At 37.4% G+C, this 20,471-nt stretch overlaps 1 protein-coding gene across 1 annotated transcript in view; it reads left to right on the forward strand.

Annotated features, from left to right (window-relative positions):
* The window catches only part of lars2 (leucyl-tRNA synthetase 2, mitochondrial), a 50,194-nt gene that overhangs the window by 15,606 nt on the left and 14,117 nt on the right, over positions 1-20,471 (forward strand). Inside the window, exons 5-14 of the mRNA XM_083545432.1 lie at positions 585-645; positions 1,662-1,751; positions 2,756-2,899; positions 9,841-9,948; positions 10,488-10,647; positions 11,960-12,064; positions 13,264-13,379; positions 14,096-14,379; positions 18,542-18,640; positions 20,185-20,322. Coding sequence (XP_083401558.1) covers positions 585-645; positions 1,662-1,751; positions 2,756-2,899; positions 9,841-9,948; positions 10,488-10,647; positions 11,960-12,064; positions 13,264-13,379; positions 14,096-14,379; positions 18,542-18,640; positions 20,185-20,322 — 1,305 coding nt within the window. The remainder of the gene's footprint in view (positions 1-584; positions 646-1,661; positions 1,752-2,755; positions 2,900-9,840; positions 9,949-10,487; positions 10,648-11,959; positions 12,065-13,263; positions 13,380-14,095; positions 14,380-18,541; positions 18,641-20,184; positions 20,323-20,471) is intronic.

A 20,471-nucleotide genomic window follows, 5' to 3' on the forward strand; every position in this document is an offset into this window, starting at 1 on the left:
ATTTTTAATATCCTGTTTGTCATACCATGGATGCCTGCACAGCATCGTTTACTTTGATAATATTTGTAGCGTGTGTGCATGCGTATGTTTGTACGCTCATGTACATAGAACGAGGTCAAATATGAGACAAAGCTCTGCAGTACTGCTGATTGCTATTCTGTAATAATAGAAGTGTTCGCTGTTCTCTGACCTTTTCTTTCTCCATAGTGTGTCTCTCTCTTTTTCTCGCTCTCTCTCATGCGCACACACACACACACACACACACACACACACACACACACACACACACACACACACACACACACACACATACACACACACACACACACACACACACACACACACACACACACACACACACACACACATGCTCTTTGTCATTCTCTTAAACTGTTTGAGGCATGCCCAGTGATGTCATTGATTCCTTTTGCAATGAGCCTCGGAAATTATATGTTTATAAGCAAGTGCTGATAATAACATTGACAAACACACAGGTACCGTTAGGATTCATCCACCTACACACATCAACGTGTTAGTTCCTTGTCGTCCCTGACCTTTACTTTACATTCTCACTCTCCCTACAGTAATATCCTGTCCATGCGGGAGCAGCTGAACAGCCTGGGGCTGTGCTTTAATTGGGACAGGGTGAGTAGGGAGAAATCTGACACGTGTGTGTGGTTCTCCACAGGTGAGGGGCCACACTGCTTTCAGTACAGCCTGCTAAACCTGCATCATTTCATCACCTCAACTGTTTACTCCGAAGCTTGAGTTATTGTTGCCATGAAGCTTCCTAAGGCACATGTTTAAGAAAGTGACTGGTTACCATGTGAACAGACAGCTGGTATTCCCAGTACTAACAGAAATAATGCCCTTAAAAATCCTTCCAGAGCTAACACCTGGCCGTACTTGGCGCATGTAGAGAAAATATGTTCTTTTTTAGTGTCAGCAATGTATCTTGACTGCACTGATTTACATTAGTGTGTGTGTTTGTATGAAGTACTCTATTAAGTAACCACAAGTAAAAGATCAGACTTTATTTATTTGATCAACTCTTTTATATGTATTTAAATAACCTAATAATTGTCTGTGTGAGCCGGTCAGTATTCGGATATTTAGCTTCACTACAAGTAACAGTGCTGTTACTTTAAATACATTTTCTACTAGTGAAAGCATCACTACTGTCAAGTAGCTACTGAGTAGTTAAATTGTTTTATTGACCAAGTAAAGAAGCAAAGGTGATACATGTTTTATGAAAAATATTCATTTGCACATAATGTGGTTCAAATTTCATAGATTAGTTTTCTTGCTCAAATTGGCTATGTTGATGCACAACCCTTGTCCAAACATTTGTTTGTCTTTATGCACAATTATAATTTTTTTTTTTCATATAAATGTAATTCAAATTGTAACCACCCTGTTTTTAGAAAAATCGGATTTCATTAAATCTGATAGTACCTTTGATCTGGTATTAGATGTTAAACTAAACTGGATTGTACTGTGAATGACCACATGAATAATCTGCTAACCTGATGGATTATACGCATGTGTGTTGTGTGAATGAGCACATGTATATTCCAGGTAACAAGTAAAAAAACAGATTTAAGTGAGCGCATGTATGAAGTTGCTCAAATAATTTGGTTTTAATTACAATCTGTTGGCAGGAAGTCACTACTTGCTTGCCTGACTATTACAAGTGGACACAGTACCTGTTTGTGAAGCTTTATGAAGCAGGACTGGCCTATCAGAAAGAGGTAAGATAAGAAAGCACAAGGTGTTACCAGAACAGATGCAATCTTTTGACTATATCGTTTTCTCTGAGCATAAATGTCAGACTTATAGAGATGGTGCAGAGAAGATTTGGCATGCACACCACAAAAATTGTTCATGGTTCATTACTATTTTCTACAATTTTAGAATAATAATAAATAAACTGAGCGTGACTTTAAATTCTTAGCACAATCTGTTTAACCAGATTCATGAGGATGTTTCACTCAAGGTGCTTTTTTTTATGACTTGCCATTTAGGGACTTTTTATGGATAGAATTTATTTCTAAGCCAAAAAAAAAATTTTATTCATATTTTAGGCAAAAAAAAACTATATTCTAAAATATAAATATTTTTTAAACAGAGAATTATTTATTTAATGTATTATGTCTAATTATAGTGGGTACAATGCTTGGGGGGGGGGGGGGGGGCACATTGTGAAAGTGTTGTTTACAAATTAAGAGAATGTGGTGGGAACATTGGATGGAACCTACCTACTAGAACATAAGGGACTATTGTCTAAAAAATAAACACTGAGTTTTTTGTATACCCTCCAACAAGGTTTCCTGTTATTCTTTCTCTTCCCTGGTGTGAGATATACACAGGCCTGTGTGTGAAAGCGTGCTCAAATAGTACGGCTTGTGCCTGCGTTAGTCAAGTCAAGTAGGCTTTATTGCCATTCCTCACATCGCATACAGATTTAGTGGCACACATTATGTATATTAAATGTAGATGTGAAATGTGACGTACACCTGAAATCAGAGGCAGGAAACATGATCTCTAAGAAAGAGTGGGAAGATGTTCTCTCCTGCCAGGCAACATATACATTCTTCCTGTGTTCCCAGCAGCTTCTCCCCTGAGCACTATATGACTTTATCTCCCCTAAGACATGAATGCACAGGCACACATCTAGAGTCTTTAGTTAGCTCACAGATCTTTGCTCACCGATTGCTGAAAAAAATAATTAATACCAAAGCGTGTGTCTTTTTAGGCGCTGGTGAACTGGGACCCGGTGGACCAGACAGTCCTGGCTGATGAGCAGGTGGATGAAAACGGCTGCTCGTGGCGGTCTGGTGCCCGTGTGGAGCAGAAGCTCCTCAGGCAGTGGTTCATCAAAACCACTAACTATGCCAAGGTGAGTTAATATACAACCTGACCATTTTCAATCCTAAAAGAAATAACTCTCAAGTCAAAGCACTGTCTGGTGACAAGTACCGTTTGTAGTGCTGCGGGAAACCCGTATTTAACAAAATTTAAGATTTTGTATGCCTGTAATATACTTGATGATCACAGTCATAATTTTTTTCCCATACAAGAAAAAAAAAGAAAGAAATTACTATCATCATTAAACAATAAAATGTAATAGTGTAGAGAAATGCTTTCTAGTACTACTAGCTATCAATACCTAAAAGTGCACACGTGATTCTCTTTTTTTTTCCTTCATGTTCACCTGGGCTATGTCAGAATTTTCTGTCTCCTCCTGGAAAGGCTTTTTCAACAGATTTTATCTTTTGCATTAAATAAGTTTGTTATCCAAGGGAAATATCCGCAGAAGACATTGATCCCACAAGTTGATTAAAAGGGGCTGTTATAGTATCAGCTACAGGTAGAAAGCAACATCTTTTCACTATACAGATATACCACAATATCATGAGTCTTCTAGTTTTCAAGAAATAGTAATAGAATGAGCAGTTGTATTGCTCCCAGTTCTTTTAAAAATCTAACCCTAGATTCTGCTAATAAATACATATAGGCATTATTGTTCCTATGATTTTTTTTCTATATTCAAAACAGAAAAAAGGTTTATCACTAGGCATTAGAAATACCTTTAAGGAAAAACAACCATGTTAAGCATGGCTGTCCAATAATTTAATTACCTTCCAGATGTCAAGGGAGTTTTCTAATGAGGGTGTTGTGTAAAATATTTTTATAGATGTGGATAGGGATTAATTATTCAGATCCAGGCTTAAGACAACTGGCCGTACATGTAAATGCTTGTGAAAGCCAAACTGAACTAAAAAATTGTTCACTTGCATATGTTAATCACCTCTAAAGTGCACAGTATGTTCCCTGACAGTGAAAAGATACCCACAAAACTTTTTATTTTGCTAACAAGATTTAAATAATAAAGATTTAATAATAATTAAAAGCCAGCATTAAGGTTTTTGATAGTCCAGTCATTTGTTTACTGCGCATGTGACTTTTTTATCTATTGATTGATTTTAAAAAAAATATTTTTTCATTTCATATCAATGAGTTTTCAATAGAGACTTCAAAGTCTTGTTGGATAAAGACTAATGTGATTGTAATAAAAAATTGCTAATCTTAACTCGGAAATAAATACCATATTTTAGAAATCTATGTTTTTTTACACCAAATTTCTTGCTAAAGCTGTTATCATTATTGTTGTTATTGCTGCTATTGTCATTGTACACATTTAGAATTTAATTTACAAATAAGTTTAACTGAAGAATTTGTGGCAATGTTCCACAATTTCTTCAGAGACATATTTCACATTAACCTTCAGACTTGCCCCCAAGTTACCTTAGACTTCTGCTGTATGTTTCAAGTAAAAAAAAAAAAATTTTTTTATCGAAGCAAAATTGCTGAAACCCTCGTCTATGGGATCCCAGATATACTGTTATCATGGATACAATGGATAGTGATTAGGTGTGGGGAAAAAGAATCCTAGCTTTTACTAACTGCATTGCCGTATTTGCTACTGTCAGTCATATAACGAGGTCATGTGTTATTCTTGTCTGGAATTTGTTCTGCTTTTACTGCAATTTCAGCTCCTTAAGTACTGTAGTTTTGGACAGATTATAATGATGTAGTGTTTTGTGCTTTGCATAAAAAAAAAAAAACTAAAGTGTGAGGTCTAAGGGGATTCAGAAAACTGCTGAAAGATTGTGAAGCATCCTGTTGGCCTGAGATCAATCTGGCTGTTACAGAGATCTGTTGTGTTATAGCGCTGTGTTCCTGCTATGCCTTTTAAGTAGTTGCAGTGCCAAAGTGTAGCTCGGCCTTGGCGTGATTTTGTCTCTTAGTGGTCAAGCAGCCAGTTTCACACATCTTAATCGACCATCTCCCGTCTTTGCCAGTTGTAAATGGTAAAATGTACTTATGCTTCATATTACTAATGTGGCTTCTTTACGAAGTGGTTTCTCTGATGACATTAAAACTAAAGCAGCAGACTCCGTTTTTCTCTTTAACCATAAAAAAAAAAAAAAAAGCCTCTGGATTTCATTGTGTTTGTTATTTAGACAGACAGATGTAGATACAGCCAGATATTCTGTGTGCGTCTTGCTTCAAGAGTCCAATATATATACTTAGGATAGGACATATTTCTCATATTATTCTTTTGGCCTTTTTGCAATGATCAAGAAATTAAATTCTAAAACCTTGAAAGGCCTGCTCTGTTCCTGTTCATCCGGAGTCATGTCTGGGTGAACAGTTCTCCAGGGTTTTTCTCTTCTAAATTGCTATTTAAGCATTACGTGAGGGGAGTTCTCAAGATAGACTAAATCAGAAGCTAAAATTCTACTTTTTTTTATAAAAATGTTGATTTCTGTAGAACTTATACAGACTTGTTTCATTTTTGCTGTCGTTGCTGCTGTTGCTTTCATTTGCAGTTACATTTATGGCATTTGGCAGACACCTTTACCAGAGCGACAATTATCATATTTATACAACTTTGGGCTTTTCTCAAGAGCCCAGCAGTTTTGGTTTGGTAATGCTGGGATTTGAACTGTCGACCTTCTGATTAGAAGTCCAACATATTATCCACTGAGCTACCACTTACAGCTTTCCTTACTACAGTAAAGCTTCTAGGAATATGTCAGAATCCTTTGAAAATCGCTTGAAAAATGAAAACTTTAAACTTCATGTTGTTAAAATATAATCCAATGCTGTAAATGTTGTTATTTAGTAATTATTCTTATTGTATCACATCAAATCTGTCCCAGGATTTGTAAACCTTTTTTTTTTTTTTTTTTTAACCTGCATTCCGTGTGACATTGTGCTTTCTGGTGTGGTGGAATCCAATCCTGCTTCATCAATAGCAGTGTTTCTACAGAAGTACTTGCACAGACTCTGCTTGTTCACTGAACTTAAATGACCATGTTCTGGCTGAATAATGAGACGTAGACTAGTGTGGATTTTCAAATGGCAATCAGCACTCATTCCTACAATCACATACGGAGCAGTGCCTCATGCAGGTCATCGCTCTTTCATGCAGCACCGTTCGAGTTGATCAGCTTATGAGGTCTATAGAGTTTTGCGATGTCAAATCGAGCATGTCCTTCTCAGTTCCAGGAATTTTCGACTGAAAGAGCCCGCACAGCAGCCAGCTGATTTGACTGGGTCTCGCTCCCTGATTGCATGTGTAACATGATGTCCTCAAAGTGTAGATATAAGGCTGGAATTCCATGTATCTCAGCTTGGATACTTTATCATTGAGTAGGGCCAATTCACTCTTAACATTTTTTTTATTATGTTAATTTTCCAGCCTGCCTCAGAGTTTTATTTTGGGCTGCCCTAAAAAGTATAAAAAAATAATAATAATAATAATAATAATTTACCAGTTTCATTTGTGCTTTAAATTGGTTTGATTTAAATTCGATACATTATAGTTTTAATGCAAAGTCAGGTCACTTATTATTTCAATCATATGTTAAATTATTATATCAAATCAAAATTACACTAAAGGGGTCATCTGCATATCTTCTGTAATTAATTAAACAGACAGTATTGAGAAAATGGGATCAGTGCGACTGTAAATCGATCTTGGGGTGGTCCTGTTCTTTCAACATGTGTTCAGATGAAAACATTTTCACTGTGTAGGAATGCTATTAGTAAGGAAATCTACAGTTATTATGATGCTGACAGGTAAAGTCGGTTTTATTAAAGTAGACAGTTGCTATATTTGTTCAGGGCATATGTGGGGCATATTTTCTGTGCCTGCTGTTATTTCTTCAAGCACTAGAACTGCGTCTGTGTTATGTAGATGTTTTTCTCTGTTGTCAGATGTTTGGCATGTTAAGGTGGGCTAGTTTGTTCCTGTGAATTCACAGATTCTCTCATTTGCACAGCAGTGGAGCTGTGTGGATGCACGTGTGCGCATGTGTGGATGTGTGTGTGTGTGTCTGAGTGACAGAGTAAGTATAGTTTGCAGAAAGAGGGAGAATAAGGGAAGTATCATTACTCATTAATTGTCTCTCTAATTAATGATTGAACCATGAACATTAATTATTACAGGTTTTTTTTTTTTTATCATTAAAGCCAGATTAGAACTGAAATATGTTTCCTTTCTGGGCTACATTTACCAGAAAACTGTAACACACAGGTGAATTAGTGATGGTGCATTTTCAATAAATACAAACAACTGTGTAAGAAATATTCACAGATATAACGCAATTTAAATAAAATTTCTGTTAACAAAGTAGAATGCAAAATACTAATTAAAGGTTACATTCTACTATAACAATAAAACTATTAGAATGAGACAGACATTGCAAAACTTTGTGGAATCCACGTTAAATGAAGAATTGGTGAATGTGCTCTCTAAACGTTTCCATAAACCAGGGGTCACCAACATGGGACACATGAGTAGCCCGTGGGCCTTTTCTAAAAATAGCTGTTTTCTACTTTGTTAAATCATTGTTGATAATAATTATGAGAAATCATTAACATGATCAGTGTCTTCACATAGATGAATATCATTAATTATTAATAATAACATCATTAAAGGTAAATTGAGAAAATTTGTTATTTCAGATCAAACTGAAAACTATGTGTATCAAACTGGTAGCCCTTCACATTAATTGGTACCCAAGAAGTAGCTCTCAGTTTCAAAAAAGGTTGGTGACCCCTGCCATAAATATTCATTGATTGGCCAAGAACTTCCATTAGACATCCACAGTAAGCGAAGTTTGAGTCAAGTGTGTTTCTGTTGGTTTTGCAGTACAGGAAAATGTGTAAAAATTATTGCCTGTGGTAATAACACGTCCCCAGACATACACTTTTCTCCTTTGTATACTTTGTATCTTCACCATCCTAGGATAAACTCTTTTGCCATGGTTCCATGGTTTGCCATTTACTTTATCCCTATAGTGTCTTTCATTTCGTGAAGGACATAGATCCAGATTGTGTGCCGTTGTTCAAGGCCACAGAGGCTGGCTTAATTTGTTTTTGACACCTGATTTGTGCAACTCCTCGGTTTGGATATTTGGCCACATTTAGCTCTGACTGAGGATACTGTGAGAGGTCTAATAAAGCACCAATTTCCTGTTTTTATTTTAGATTACTTTAATTACCTTTGGTTAACAAAATAGTAATTAATATAGGTAGCTAGCTCTAGCTACTCTATATACAAAAAAATAAATATATATATATTACACACAAAAATCATGTCAGGTATGTTTCTACCACTGATGTTGTATAGCAGTAAAAATTCTAAATAAATAAAACGTTATAAACCATTTAGGAAGGAAATAAGTATAACCTGGTTGCGCACTGGTTATAACCTGGTTAAAATGGGGCATGTGCCTGTTTACAGAATTAACCAGTCACATTCAAACTAACGTTCAAAATTACATGTCATCAATAAAAGGATTCTGATAAACCTCTAATAAGGAAGCAGCTGCTTTTGCTTTGGTGTTTTCTTGACAACTTTGTTTCATATTATTTCTAAATCCATGTAAGCTCTGCAAAGAGTTTTCAAAGCAGGTACGGTATCTCACTGTGAAAAGGTATTAAGCAGGAGAAAGTTACAAAAGAAAATCCCAATCATTTGATGTGCTATAGAACAACATAAAGTACATATTGAACAGATAGACAACATTGCCTTACCAAAATGATACCTTCAGGAACATCTGAGACAAAGTTAGGACTTTTTGGGCAGCATTTTAATAGATATGTTTGGCACAAAAATCATAACATCTGATCACTCAAAAGTGCATCATAACCAGGATTAAGCATGATGATGATGGCAGACTCTATTCAAGGTTGGGAAACATAAATAAGCTCTAATCAAAAAATTAGTATTGATTAGTGTTGATAATGATTTATATTGTATTGATTAGTATTGATATTTTCACCTTATCGCCCATAATCCCCCCCCCCCATCACTATCACTAATTATAGTAAGGAGATGACACACGAGCGTTAACAGTAGAAAATGTTTCCAGCAGAGACGAGTGGGTCTCCATTGCACTACAAGAGCTTTGTAGTACCATCTTCTTGAGGTAAATGGCAGAAATGATGATGATGATGATGGTGAGATCTACAACATCTTTCGCAGCGAGACCACACACCTGACCCTCTTTTACCTCCTGTGAGAGTGCACGCTGTCTCCATTAATGAGAGAAAGGCAAAGCCGGGAGCAGTCGTAGGGTACGGACAATTATTTTGTATTTGCCTTTCCTCTGGGGAGCCGAACCCCTCAGGGCCTGTTGTGGTAATAGAGAGTGACAGAGAGGAGAGAGATATCACAACAGACAGCAGCGACTGCTCATATCCTCTCTTTTCACTGCCTTTCAGCCCAGCTGAGCCACTTGGCCCCCATGATCGTTATTATGCATAGCTCCCTTTTTGTTATTCACCTGTGCCAGTGTTCACATCCTTCCAACTCACTGTCCCCTCGGCTTCTTCTGGGAGTCTTTTCGCTCGTCTGGGTCAGAGGTGTGTGTGTGTGTGTGTGTGTGTGTGTGTGTGTGTGTGTGTGTGTGTGTGTGTGTGTGTGGATTGGAGTGCATGTGCATGTGTGTAGGAGTGGATAAGGAGACAGTTATTTTCGATTTGCTTTACTTAAAGACAGTGTGTGCTTATTTTAAGACTCTGTGCTTTTGTGTTGCTGTAACTACATTTTTATAATGGTAAATTATATTCAAATGACTATTTACAGATCATTAGCTATGAAATAAAACTGCAACAAAAGCACACTATGCATTCTGACACAGCCATTTGCATTTCCTGAGGTTAACCAAGCTCTGCAATTTCCATTTAAGCACCTTCTTTTTATTTATTATTTATTTTTTCCCCGAAGCTGCATGTATATTGCTTTGGCTTATCTTGCAGCCTCTCCTGGATGCCTTGGCGGATCTCCCGGAGTGGTATGGTGTGAAAGCGATGCAGGCCAACTGGATTGGGGAATGCTCAGGCTGCTATTTCGACCATGTGCTGAGGGTGAGCCTGCTCTTTCTCCTGATTTGAAAAGCCTTTTCTTTCCTTTTTTTTACTCTATAATCATCTTTTCTCAATGTATTTAACTGTTCTGAGTCTTTGTACCCATGAATTTACATCATGACGTCTGAACGTTTTATTGCGTTTTGTGCACTTTATTATACTTTGTGTCAGCCTGAGCTCAAGGCTACGCACGCTGCTTTTCCTCCATCTCCTTATGAGATGAAATATGTTCAGTTAGCAGTGGCCTTGCTTATTAAATCCTTAATTTCATTTCCTAATGTTTGAGCAAGTAGAGAGTGTAGGTGGGCTGAGACAGATGATATGTCCAGCGTCACCGTGACATCCTGCAAATAGCCTTCTTGTTCAAGTGATGTACTTTACATTGGAAAATTATTAATTGCAAACTGTACTGATGTTTCTCCTTATTATGTTTTTAGTCTTATAATCTTGGCAAACAATTTGTTTTTGTTTTATATGTAACCCCCTCTCTCTATTTCTTTTTTTTTCTCTTTCTTTTTGTCTTTTTCTTCCTGTGTTAGTTGGGTGGCAAAGAGACTGGTGAAGTGCTGGCTGCTTACACGTCGGCCCCTGAAGCTGTGTTCGGAGCAGCGTTTCTCTCCATCCTGCCTTCTCATCGGCTTTTGCATGGCTCCAGTCCTGTGGGACCTGCCCTGCACAAAGCAGTTCAGCCTGGAAGAAGTGAGACAAACACACACAATTCTTACATACCAAAATAAATTCAACTGCCAGTTTATTAGGTATATTTGCTTTTTTTTTTTTTTAAGCTTGGGTCACTTTAACAGATTTCCCTACAATCTAAAGTGTGTATATAACTGTTTTCTATTCTTGTTGTGTACTTGTACTTTTATCCCACTACACATATGATTCATTTACCATTTATTCCCAATAAGCAGGCATAGACTGAGTCAAATATTTATACATACGAAGCAATAAAAAGCAGCCAATATCAAAGAATAGACTGGAATAATAGTATTAAAAGTGGAATGATGTTCTGAATGCATGCAAATTAGAGATAAGTGTAATTTTAAATTTAATCATACAAGTAACAAGTCCCTAATTTATCAACAGTTTATTTAGTTATTTTAAGTCTATATATATATATATATATATATATATATATATATATATATATATATATATATATATATATATATATATATATATATATACACTTAAAATACCTAAATAAGGTGTATTGAAACCGTGAAAATTGGCATAATAACAAATACCATAATATCATAACATCAAATACATAATATACCCAATAATGTGTATTTTAATAGTAGTTATTAAATTTGAATCTAGTTTGCTGATTATTTTGGTAAAGAAAAAAAAAATAGAAAAATCATGCAGAGCTTGTAGAGGGTCTTGGGTTGTGCTGTAGGTTGTACAGCGCTATTCCTTTCCTGTGCAGATTAATCTCAGTGCTGCAAGTAAACACATTTAGATAGAATTCAATTCTGTGTCCCAAGCCACACAATGCATGCTAAGTAGTGTGCCTGAATATTAATGACACCAGAGGTTCAGTGGAATACTGTTCAGAACGGTAATATGTAGTTTGAAGGGAAAGGCGTTGCTCCACTGTAAACTCATAGTGCACAGCATGCACTAAACATGAAGCTTTTTTAAAAACCCTGTATATCTCCTTTAGCTAAATAGCAAGTTAAAATGTAGAATAGAGAGCAAAACTATAAAGTCTGGTTATTACCATTTTGTTCTGTGTATATTTTGTTTTTCTGTACAAACTCGATAGCATTATCTCTCTAGCTAAACTTCACACCTAAGAATGAAAATGAATGCAAAGGTGTTTTCTTTTTTAAGTGTTTCTTCACAGTACTCACACATGGATGTGGTATAATTGGGAGTCCCAGGTGGTAGAGCTCCCTCCCATGTAGATGAGCTCATGGCTGATAATCAGTCAGAGGTGCACACACCCACACAGAGTTAACACTTTACTATTTGGTCTTATATGCTGACTTCTGACCCACAGACTCACTCAGTGAGGTCACTGCACTTAACTTATTCACCGGGCGTGAGGTTCCAGTTGTTGTCTCCGCTAAGTCTGAGTTTATGGGACACCTTGATACTGTGATAGGTGAGAATTTATTTGTGATACAGTATTCCTCTGTGAAATTGTGTCTGTAGTGTTCCATGTTTTGGCTGTTTGTGATCCTCTGTATGCTGGTAAACATTCCACATTTTGGGAGTGAGTAAGCCATTAAGTAAAAAAAAAATAATAATTAGGAAAAAAGTCTGTGAGGAGTGAGTCTGTGTATTAAGGGGTGCGTGTGTGATTAGGGGGGGGTGAGTGTGTGAGTGAGGGAGTGAATGGTAGTGAGTGTGTGAATAAGTGAGAGAGAGAAAGTTAGTCTTCTGTGAGGGTGGAAGGGGGCTTGTGAGTGAGTGAATGTGTGAGGGAGGGAGTTCAGGAGGGAGGAAGTGTGTGTATGTGTGAATGAGTGAGGGAGTGAATGTGAAGGATGGATTCTGAATGAGGGAGGGAGAGAAGGACAGAGGGGGTATACAGTATGTGGGAGTGAATCTGTGAGTGAGGGAGGGTGTCTGAGTGAGGGAAGAAGTCTGTGAGGGAAGGAGGGAGTCTGTGAGTGAGGAAGTGAATATGTGTGAGGGAGTGAATGAGAGAGAATGAGAGATGGAGTGTGAGTGAGTTCGGAGTTAGTCTGTGAGGGAGGGAGGCGGGATGGACACTGTGTGTAGGGAAAGGAGTGAGGGAGTATGTGAGTGAGTTAGGAGCTAGTCTGTGAGGGAGGGAGGAAGAAAGGGAGTTGGGATGGACACTGTGTGTAGGGAAAGGAGTGAGGGAGTATGTGAGTGAGTTAGGAGCTAGTCTGTGAGGGAGGGAGGAAGAAAGGGAGTTGGGATGGACACTGTGTGTAGGGAAAGGAGTGAGGGAGTATGTGAGTGAGTTAGGAGCTAGTCTGTGAGGGAGGGAGGAAGAAAGGGAGTTGGGATGGACACTGTGTGTAGGGAAAGGTGTGAGGGAGTATGTGAGTGAGTTAGGAGCTAGTCTGGAAGGGAGGAAGAGAGGGAGGGAGGGGGGATGGACACTGTGTGTAGGGAAAGGGGTAAGGGAGTATGTGAGTGAGCGACCAAGTGTGTATATGTGAGTGAGTGGGTGAGGGACTGTGAAAGTAAATGTGTAAGGAAGTGAATTTGAGTGAGTGGGATTGTATTATGTATTGAAATCCTTTGGAAAAATATGCTGCTCTAATAACACCAATAAAATTTCTATGTATGTTTGTATGTATGTTTGTATGTGTGGGGTGAGGGCAGGCATCCCTGACAGCAGCGAGGAGGATGCATGTGTGGCACAGGAGCTGGGAGTTAACTGGGAATCAGTAGTGAAGAGTGAAGACGATGGAAGTCATACTTTGATCAACTCTGCTGAGGTACTTCAGTCAGCTTTCACTTCCCAGCCTGAAATTTTTGTGAAAATGACACAGTTGGTAACTAGATGTCATGCGAACAGAGAGATGAGAAATTGGGGTGGTTAGAAACGGACAAGGCTGTTTCATTCTTCATAACACACCAGTCAGTTACAATGGGCATGTGGTGAAATGCTTGTCAGCCTCGTCTCGGTTAGTGTCATGTTTTCTGGTGACTTACATAAAAGCCTCGGAGGCAGATTTCACTTGCAGAGGCGAAGAAGAGAAAACCAGTCAGTGTTCGACAAAGCATAGAATTATTATCATGGCTGTAAAGTAACAAATATATGTCCAAAAGCATTAAGTCACATGAATGAAAAGAGTATTAACCAGAGATCCTCAGTGAATTTTACTTTTGTAGTACATATTCACTTGAAAAAGTGGTATGTGTGAGCTTTTACATGTTTTACGTGTTTTAATGTACTTTGATAGATTTGTTAATTTGCTGTGGTTGAATGTTAGGTTTATTGTGTATTATTTACCATTTGAAAGAACCCTTTAGTTAATGTGACTAATTTAAAGGAACAGAACCATAATACAATAATAAAGTGTATAGTGTATAGTATAGAGTGTAAAATAAAAATATTTTACTTAATTAATTATTATATATAATATATATTTTAACATTGAGAAAAAAATGAGATTTTTTTCATTCATAATCATTATCTGAATTATTGCAGTTTACAGGTCAGACCCGAGACGAGGCCTTCAACTCAATTACGCATAAAGCCCGGGAAAAAAATGTGGGTGGTTACCTCACAAGTTCAAAGCTGAGGGACTGGTTGATCTCAAGACAGCGGTACTGGGGTACGCCTATTCCCATAGTGCATTGCAGCTCATGTGGTCCGGTTCCTGTTGCTGTGGAGGAGCTGCCAGTCATGCTGCCTAAAGTGGCGTCACTTTCAGGGAAAGGGGCATCGCCCCTGCAGTCTGCCCAGGATTGGGTCAACTGTTCATGTCCAAGGTAAAATTAAACTTTTCTGTGTCCCTAACTGATCTCCACAAGTGCCAGGAAATGACATTGCATTGTTGTTTTGTTTGCTTAAGAGTCTTTCAGAGATGTGAAGAGAGAAAGATGTTTGGTTAAAACAATGGACTGAGAAACTGAAAATATATTATATTCCCTTAACAGAACTGATGTCCTTTGTGAGACTGTAGACACTGTCAGAACTGTGTCAAAAAGCCTGTAAGGGTGTCTGGATGTTTGATGCTTCCTGAGATTGAGCTGGTTTAAGTGTAAAAGTTTCATAATGCTTTCATAATGCTAAAACCATTGAAGATTATTCAGTTCTTTATTCTGGGTAAATGCCAATCAGACTAAGAAAAAGATTATGGTAAAATGTCCAGTCTGTGCAGAGCATGTTTTCTGACTGACTTGAGACACACATTCTGTGTCTCTGCATTAAATTGGCAGGTTAAGGAGAAAATTAAAAATTAAAATTAAAATTTTCCTCTCACAAATGCAGGTAAGCCAAGTGCCATTTGCCTCATTTGGTCTAGCTGACTATCAAGGGCTTGCATTGTCACATTATCACAATATTTCTTTTGAAAACATATATTTAAATAAACAGTGTCATAAGTTACAAAGAAAAAATCTGGTATAATCTAATGCAGCATGTAGTGCTGATGCTTCACAGCTTCAAAGGTTCCAAGATTGATCTGTTTACTGTCTATATTTGGTTTTGCTCCTTCTGTCTATGTGGTTTTTCCTTCATGTTCTCTGGTTTCCTTTCACTAAAAAAAAAAAAGGAAATTGCCTCAAGATTTGAATACATGTGTGCATCTTGCCCTGCAATTGACTGGTACCCTATCTCATACAATCCTGCCTCATGCCCAGTATTCTCAGAACAAGCTCTAGATCCACCATGACCCTGAACAAGATTAAGAGTCAGGAAAGATGAATGATTACTCACTGAGCAAACTTTGGATGTTTGATAGCCACACTTTTTGTTAGAACCAATACGCTGAGTAAGAACTGTACTTTTACCCATTTATATAGATAAATATACCTTGCCGTGTCAAAAACCACAGAGGTCTGTTTGATGTGACTTAGCAACCCAGAATTATTCATTATATTTAAGTAACTATAGTGTTGAATTTCTCCAACCAGAATATTCCTGTAACATTTTTCAGTTCTTTTTCTGTTTTAACTTGCAGGACTGCTGATCCTCAAGGACTTGAAAGGGTTTTCTTTTGTATAAAGACAATACAATCCTTAAAGTCAGGTGATTTTGTCACAGTGAAAAATTTAGTCGTTGAGGTCGATTGATTCTTGTAATTATAGAGAGGCTAGAAGACTTCTTATCTGTTCAGAATGTCGTGGTGACTGTTTGAGGAAAATGACTTCGGTTTTAAACTGATCCTCCCCCATTCAATCAGACAGGCTACGGAGTAAAGATCGAGTGCACGATAAGGCTTATCGGCCGAGTCTTGCGAAGTGCTAAAAAAAGCTGCAAGTCATTTCCTGAGCAGTGATATTGTCTCTGTCTGGTCTTGTGGTAGCAACCAGAGGACTAATTGAAAGTCTGCTGTAGGCCAGCATTCATAAAACCCCAACTGTTGTCCTGCAGGCAGCCAAACTGGTGCCGAAGATGCTCATGACAATTATTACATTTATGAGTGATGAATACAAAAACTGAACACTAAAATAAAAATAAAAAAATCCTCTACCCATTCCTTAGCCGAAGCCACCAAACATTTCAACAATTACAGTTAAGTAAAATCTTTTCAATCCAAATGAATGCCGAGCCAAATTGAAGCCATCTTGGATGTGCATGTATAAAGCACTTTAGGAGTGTCTTATTACAACAGAATGGCATAATGAGTTTGAAAATGATTCAAGCAAACACGAAGCAGCTGAGTCTGGCTCACTTCAGCAAAGCACCACTCTATCCAAGAGCCAGTAGTGTGGGCAGACACAGAACACACACATACCCACCCACAGTCTCCTCTTCAACAAGCCTCAGCTGTTACTGTCTGTCTAATGGGGTCTCTCATCTCCTCAGTGAACAAATAGCTGCCATTATCTCAGTCAGGTACAGAGATATAATACGCCACCGTAGACCCTTTTATAACATAAATCTGTGAGACCGGAATTACACATTCACACATTCAGACTTACTTAACAAGAGACGAAATGGCTTAGGGCTGCTAAAATCCCCATTTTTTTCATTCTCACAAAATGACATCACATCTTATTTTTCCCCTCGATCCTCCATCTCACACGCACGCTTCCGTCTCAGCCGGACACTTCATTATGGTTTGCGTGAAGATTTTCAGTCTTTTAAATGGCACCTGGCTTTCAACGAATTAACCTGCTTTACCTTGAGGCAGTTGCTTAGCAATGTGGTAGCCTCAAGCTCAAACTGTAAGCATCAGATTAGGCAGAGGGGTGTAGCAAAAATTAATATATCATATACATGACTATATTTACAATCTGTATCGCTATATTAGGAATATTGAAAAATTTTACTGTACATTAGGAATTTTACATTCATTTTTATTTGTATAGCGCGTTTAACATTGGACATTGTCTCGATGCAGCTTTTCACAGATAATGCGGTAAGAAACAATGAATAAAATTGTTCTTTGTAAGTGTTTTATTGTTTTCTATTTTTTTAAAACTTTTCATATATGTTGGAATGAATTTGGAAAAGAGGAGAAAAAAGGCTGATAACAAATCACTGGTTTGTTACTGAAGAGCAGCTTTCATTAATTGCAGACTCTGGTCCTGATGAAGATCTAGCAAAATATTTCAACAAACTGAACTGGGACAAAATGCTATAGAACAGCTATTAGCTCTTTCACAGGTTTTTTTGTTTGTTTGTTTGTTTGTTTGTTTTTTTACATTTGGGTGATTACTGAAGTGACTATGACATATTGTTTTACACTATATGGACAAATATTTAGGCCACTCTGTACAGCTGGGGATGGTTCCACATGAAGATCCATGTTCAAGTTCTAGGAGATCAGCAGTGTTTGACATACACAAAGATTGTCCATTTGGAACGGACAACCATGCTAAAGCCAAAGTGGCATTCAAATGTTTGGTTTGAATATGAACTGTAGCTCTTGACCTATATAAGCATGATTTTTTTTTTTTTTGTATTGTAAATATGTATCCAAATATTTATATCAACTTATTGTTTAAAAGGGTGAGCAGGTGAGCATGGAACTGATTGGGACTAATTGTTCAGTGGACATTGGTGGACAAGTTGTTCTTCAGATTTTTGGCATGGAAGTGTTTTGGGTGACATTTTGTTTTCTTTGAAAGAAAGAGATAGAAGTTGGAACTCCAATGCACAAAAACAGCCGCATATGCACTGTGCTGCTCTGAGTTTGGCTTGAAATTTCCATAACTGTGTCCATTAGCAGCCAGTCCCTAAATAACACACATGACTGAAGGACAGGATGGAGTGGACCAAGCGCTGACATTTTCATTCTAGAGTTCATGCATGGATGGCTGCTTATTAGAGAAACATTATTATACATTATTGGTATTTTGCATTTGCTGTGCTTTCGGGTGTAGTGTCCTGCTGGCCAGTGTAAACCAGCAGGGGGTTCAAATGTAATTCAATCTACTGGGAGGAGTTGTTCAGTGAATTTAGCAGCATGGATAAATATGCTTATTTGATGTCATTTGGGATGTAGTTCCCATTAAGTAATAATGCAGTTACAAAAGTTTCATTAGTCAAATGTATACATATCATTTGAACTAATATTTCATTATTAAATTCACATTTACATGGCATAGCTTAAATAATCTCTCTCTCTCTCTCTCTCTCTCTCTCTCTCTCTCTCTCTCTCTCTCTCTCTCTCTCTCTCTCTCTCTCTCTCTCTCTCTCTCTATATATATATATATATATATATATATATATATATATATATATATATATATATATATATAGCAATAACAGTTTCTGAATGGAAACTGTATTTGCTACAGTGTTTTCTATTGTATCATTTTAACTTTTAACTAATATTTGCATGTAAAATGAATTATGTACATTCCTTCAATAGGTACTGATTTGATCTGTTTTGTATTCAGGCTATATTCGGGAAAATCATGCCATAATTTATGTCTGTATTGTAACTGCTTTTTTCCACTCATTTCTTTTATATGACAGGTGTAAAGGTCCTGCTCAGAGAGAAACCGACACTATGGACACGTTTGTAGATTCTGCCTGGTACTATTTCAGATACACTGACCCACACAACTCAGAAAGGTAAGAAAGAAAGTTCATGAGATTTTTTTGTTCCCCTTTCTAGTCACATTTTTGTCTCACTTTCTTTTGACCTTTTATGCCATTTATGTAACAGAATGGAGTTTAGTCAAGACCTAGCAAATACACGGCATGTGATTATCTAACATTAGTGCTAATGGCCTGAGAGCATTAAAGAGATTATAAACTAATTTGCATCTTCCTAAGATCTTCAGGAAGTTCAGATAATTCAGCTTCCTGTTTAACACCGCTGATTTAATGTTCTAGGATACAAATAATTTTTCATTATCTGTACTGGATTACTGATGCAAAAGGATATTCTAAAGTATGATATAGTATAAAGTATGATTTTGTGTATATATATATATATATATATATATATATATATATATATATATATATATATATATATATATATACACACACACACACACACACACACACACACACACACACACACACACACACACACAACCACTGTCCACTTCTATAATAGGAACATCTGTATACCTGCTCATTTATTCAGTTGTTTAATCCCCAATTACATGGGCTGCAGCACAATGCAAAAAAAACCATGGCGCTTCAAATCCAGAGTTTCAGACAATGTTCACACTAAACATCAGAACAGGTGGGTGTGATCTCTGTGTCCTTAACCATAGTGTGATGGTTGGTTTGATGAGTTGTATGTACAGAAACATGCATTTCTGCCCACGATAGTTGCTTATTTGAGTTACTATAGTCTTCCTGTCAGCTTACCCCAGTCTGGGTATTCTTTTCAGTTCTCTCATCAGAAAGGTGTTTCGGCCAGCAGACTTACCACAAATAGGATGTTTCTTGCACCATTCTATCTCAGCTCTAGAAACTGTTGTGTGTTAACTTACACAGTCAGTCAGCAGTTTCTGAAATTCTCAAACCAGCCCATCTGTTAACAGCAACCATCTCTTGGTTAAAGGCACAGACATCACATCTATCCCCATTCTGATGTTTGATGCAAGCATTAACTGAAGTTCTTACCCCTGAATCTGTATGATTGCAATATTTTGCCTCTACATCTGATATCAGTGGGATGCAAATGGCACCCTAATTGTAGAATCACCCATGTAGCAGCCTGAATAATATATAAATTTCTTCCACTCAGACACTCAAATCATATTTCAGTCTGTTGCTCTGCCAAAGCTTCACAATAGAGGAGAAAAGCAGTGCTGGTTGTGGAACATAATTTCCTAAGCTGCTACTAATTCATCAATATGATATACGGGATTTACTTATTTATCTCCGAGATATGGGTGATTTTAAGTGTCAGTTTGATATCATGCATCCATCTGAAGTTGAGCTCTCAAGTGTTTAGATGCACACCTAGCACGTGTGTGCTTAGTAATAAACATCAGATTGAATGCTTGAACTGGATGGCTATGCAAGGATGTCCTCTAGTGGTAGTCTTTGTATCCATCCATTCTTAAACTGTATTGTGCAATATGTTGTTTTAAAAGAATTCACAGACAGTTTGTACTTATTTACACAATTTAACTGTGTCCTATCTGCTGCAGGCCTTTTGACTGCTCTCTGGCAGACCAGTGGATGCCTGTGGATGTGTATATAGGAGGAAAAGAGCATGCAGTCATGCATCTGTACTACGCTCGTTTCCTCAGTCACTTCTGCAAGGATCAGGGCTTGGTCTCCCACAAGTAAATCACACTAATAGCAATTTTCCATTTAGCTTCACGTATAGCACTTTTAACAGACCTCACCTTAAATGCAACACATTCTGATATTAGCCAGGGTAAAAACATATGTACATATGACATTAAAAGTCAGAAATGACCTAATTATTGTG

Source organism: Silurus aristotelis (genome assembly GCF_946808225.1).
Source record: "Silurus aristotelis genome assembly, chromosome: 1".
NCBI classification, from domain to species: Eukaryota; Metazoa; Chordata; class Actinopteri; order Siluriformes; family Siluridae; genus Silurus; species Silurus aristotelis.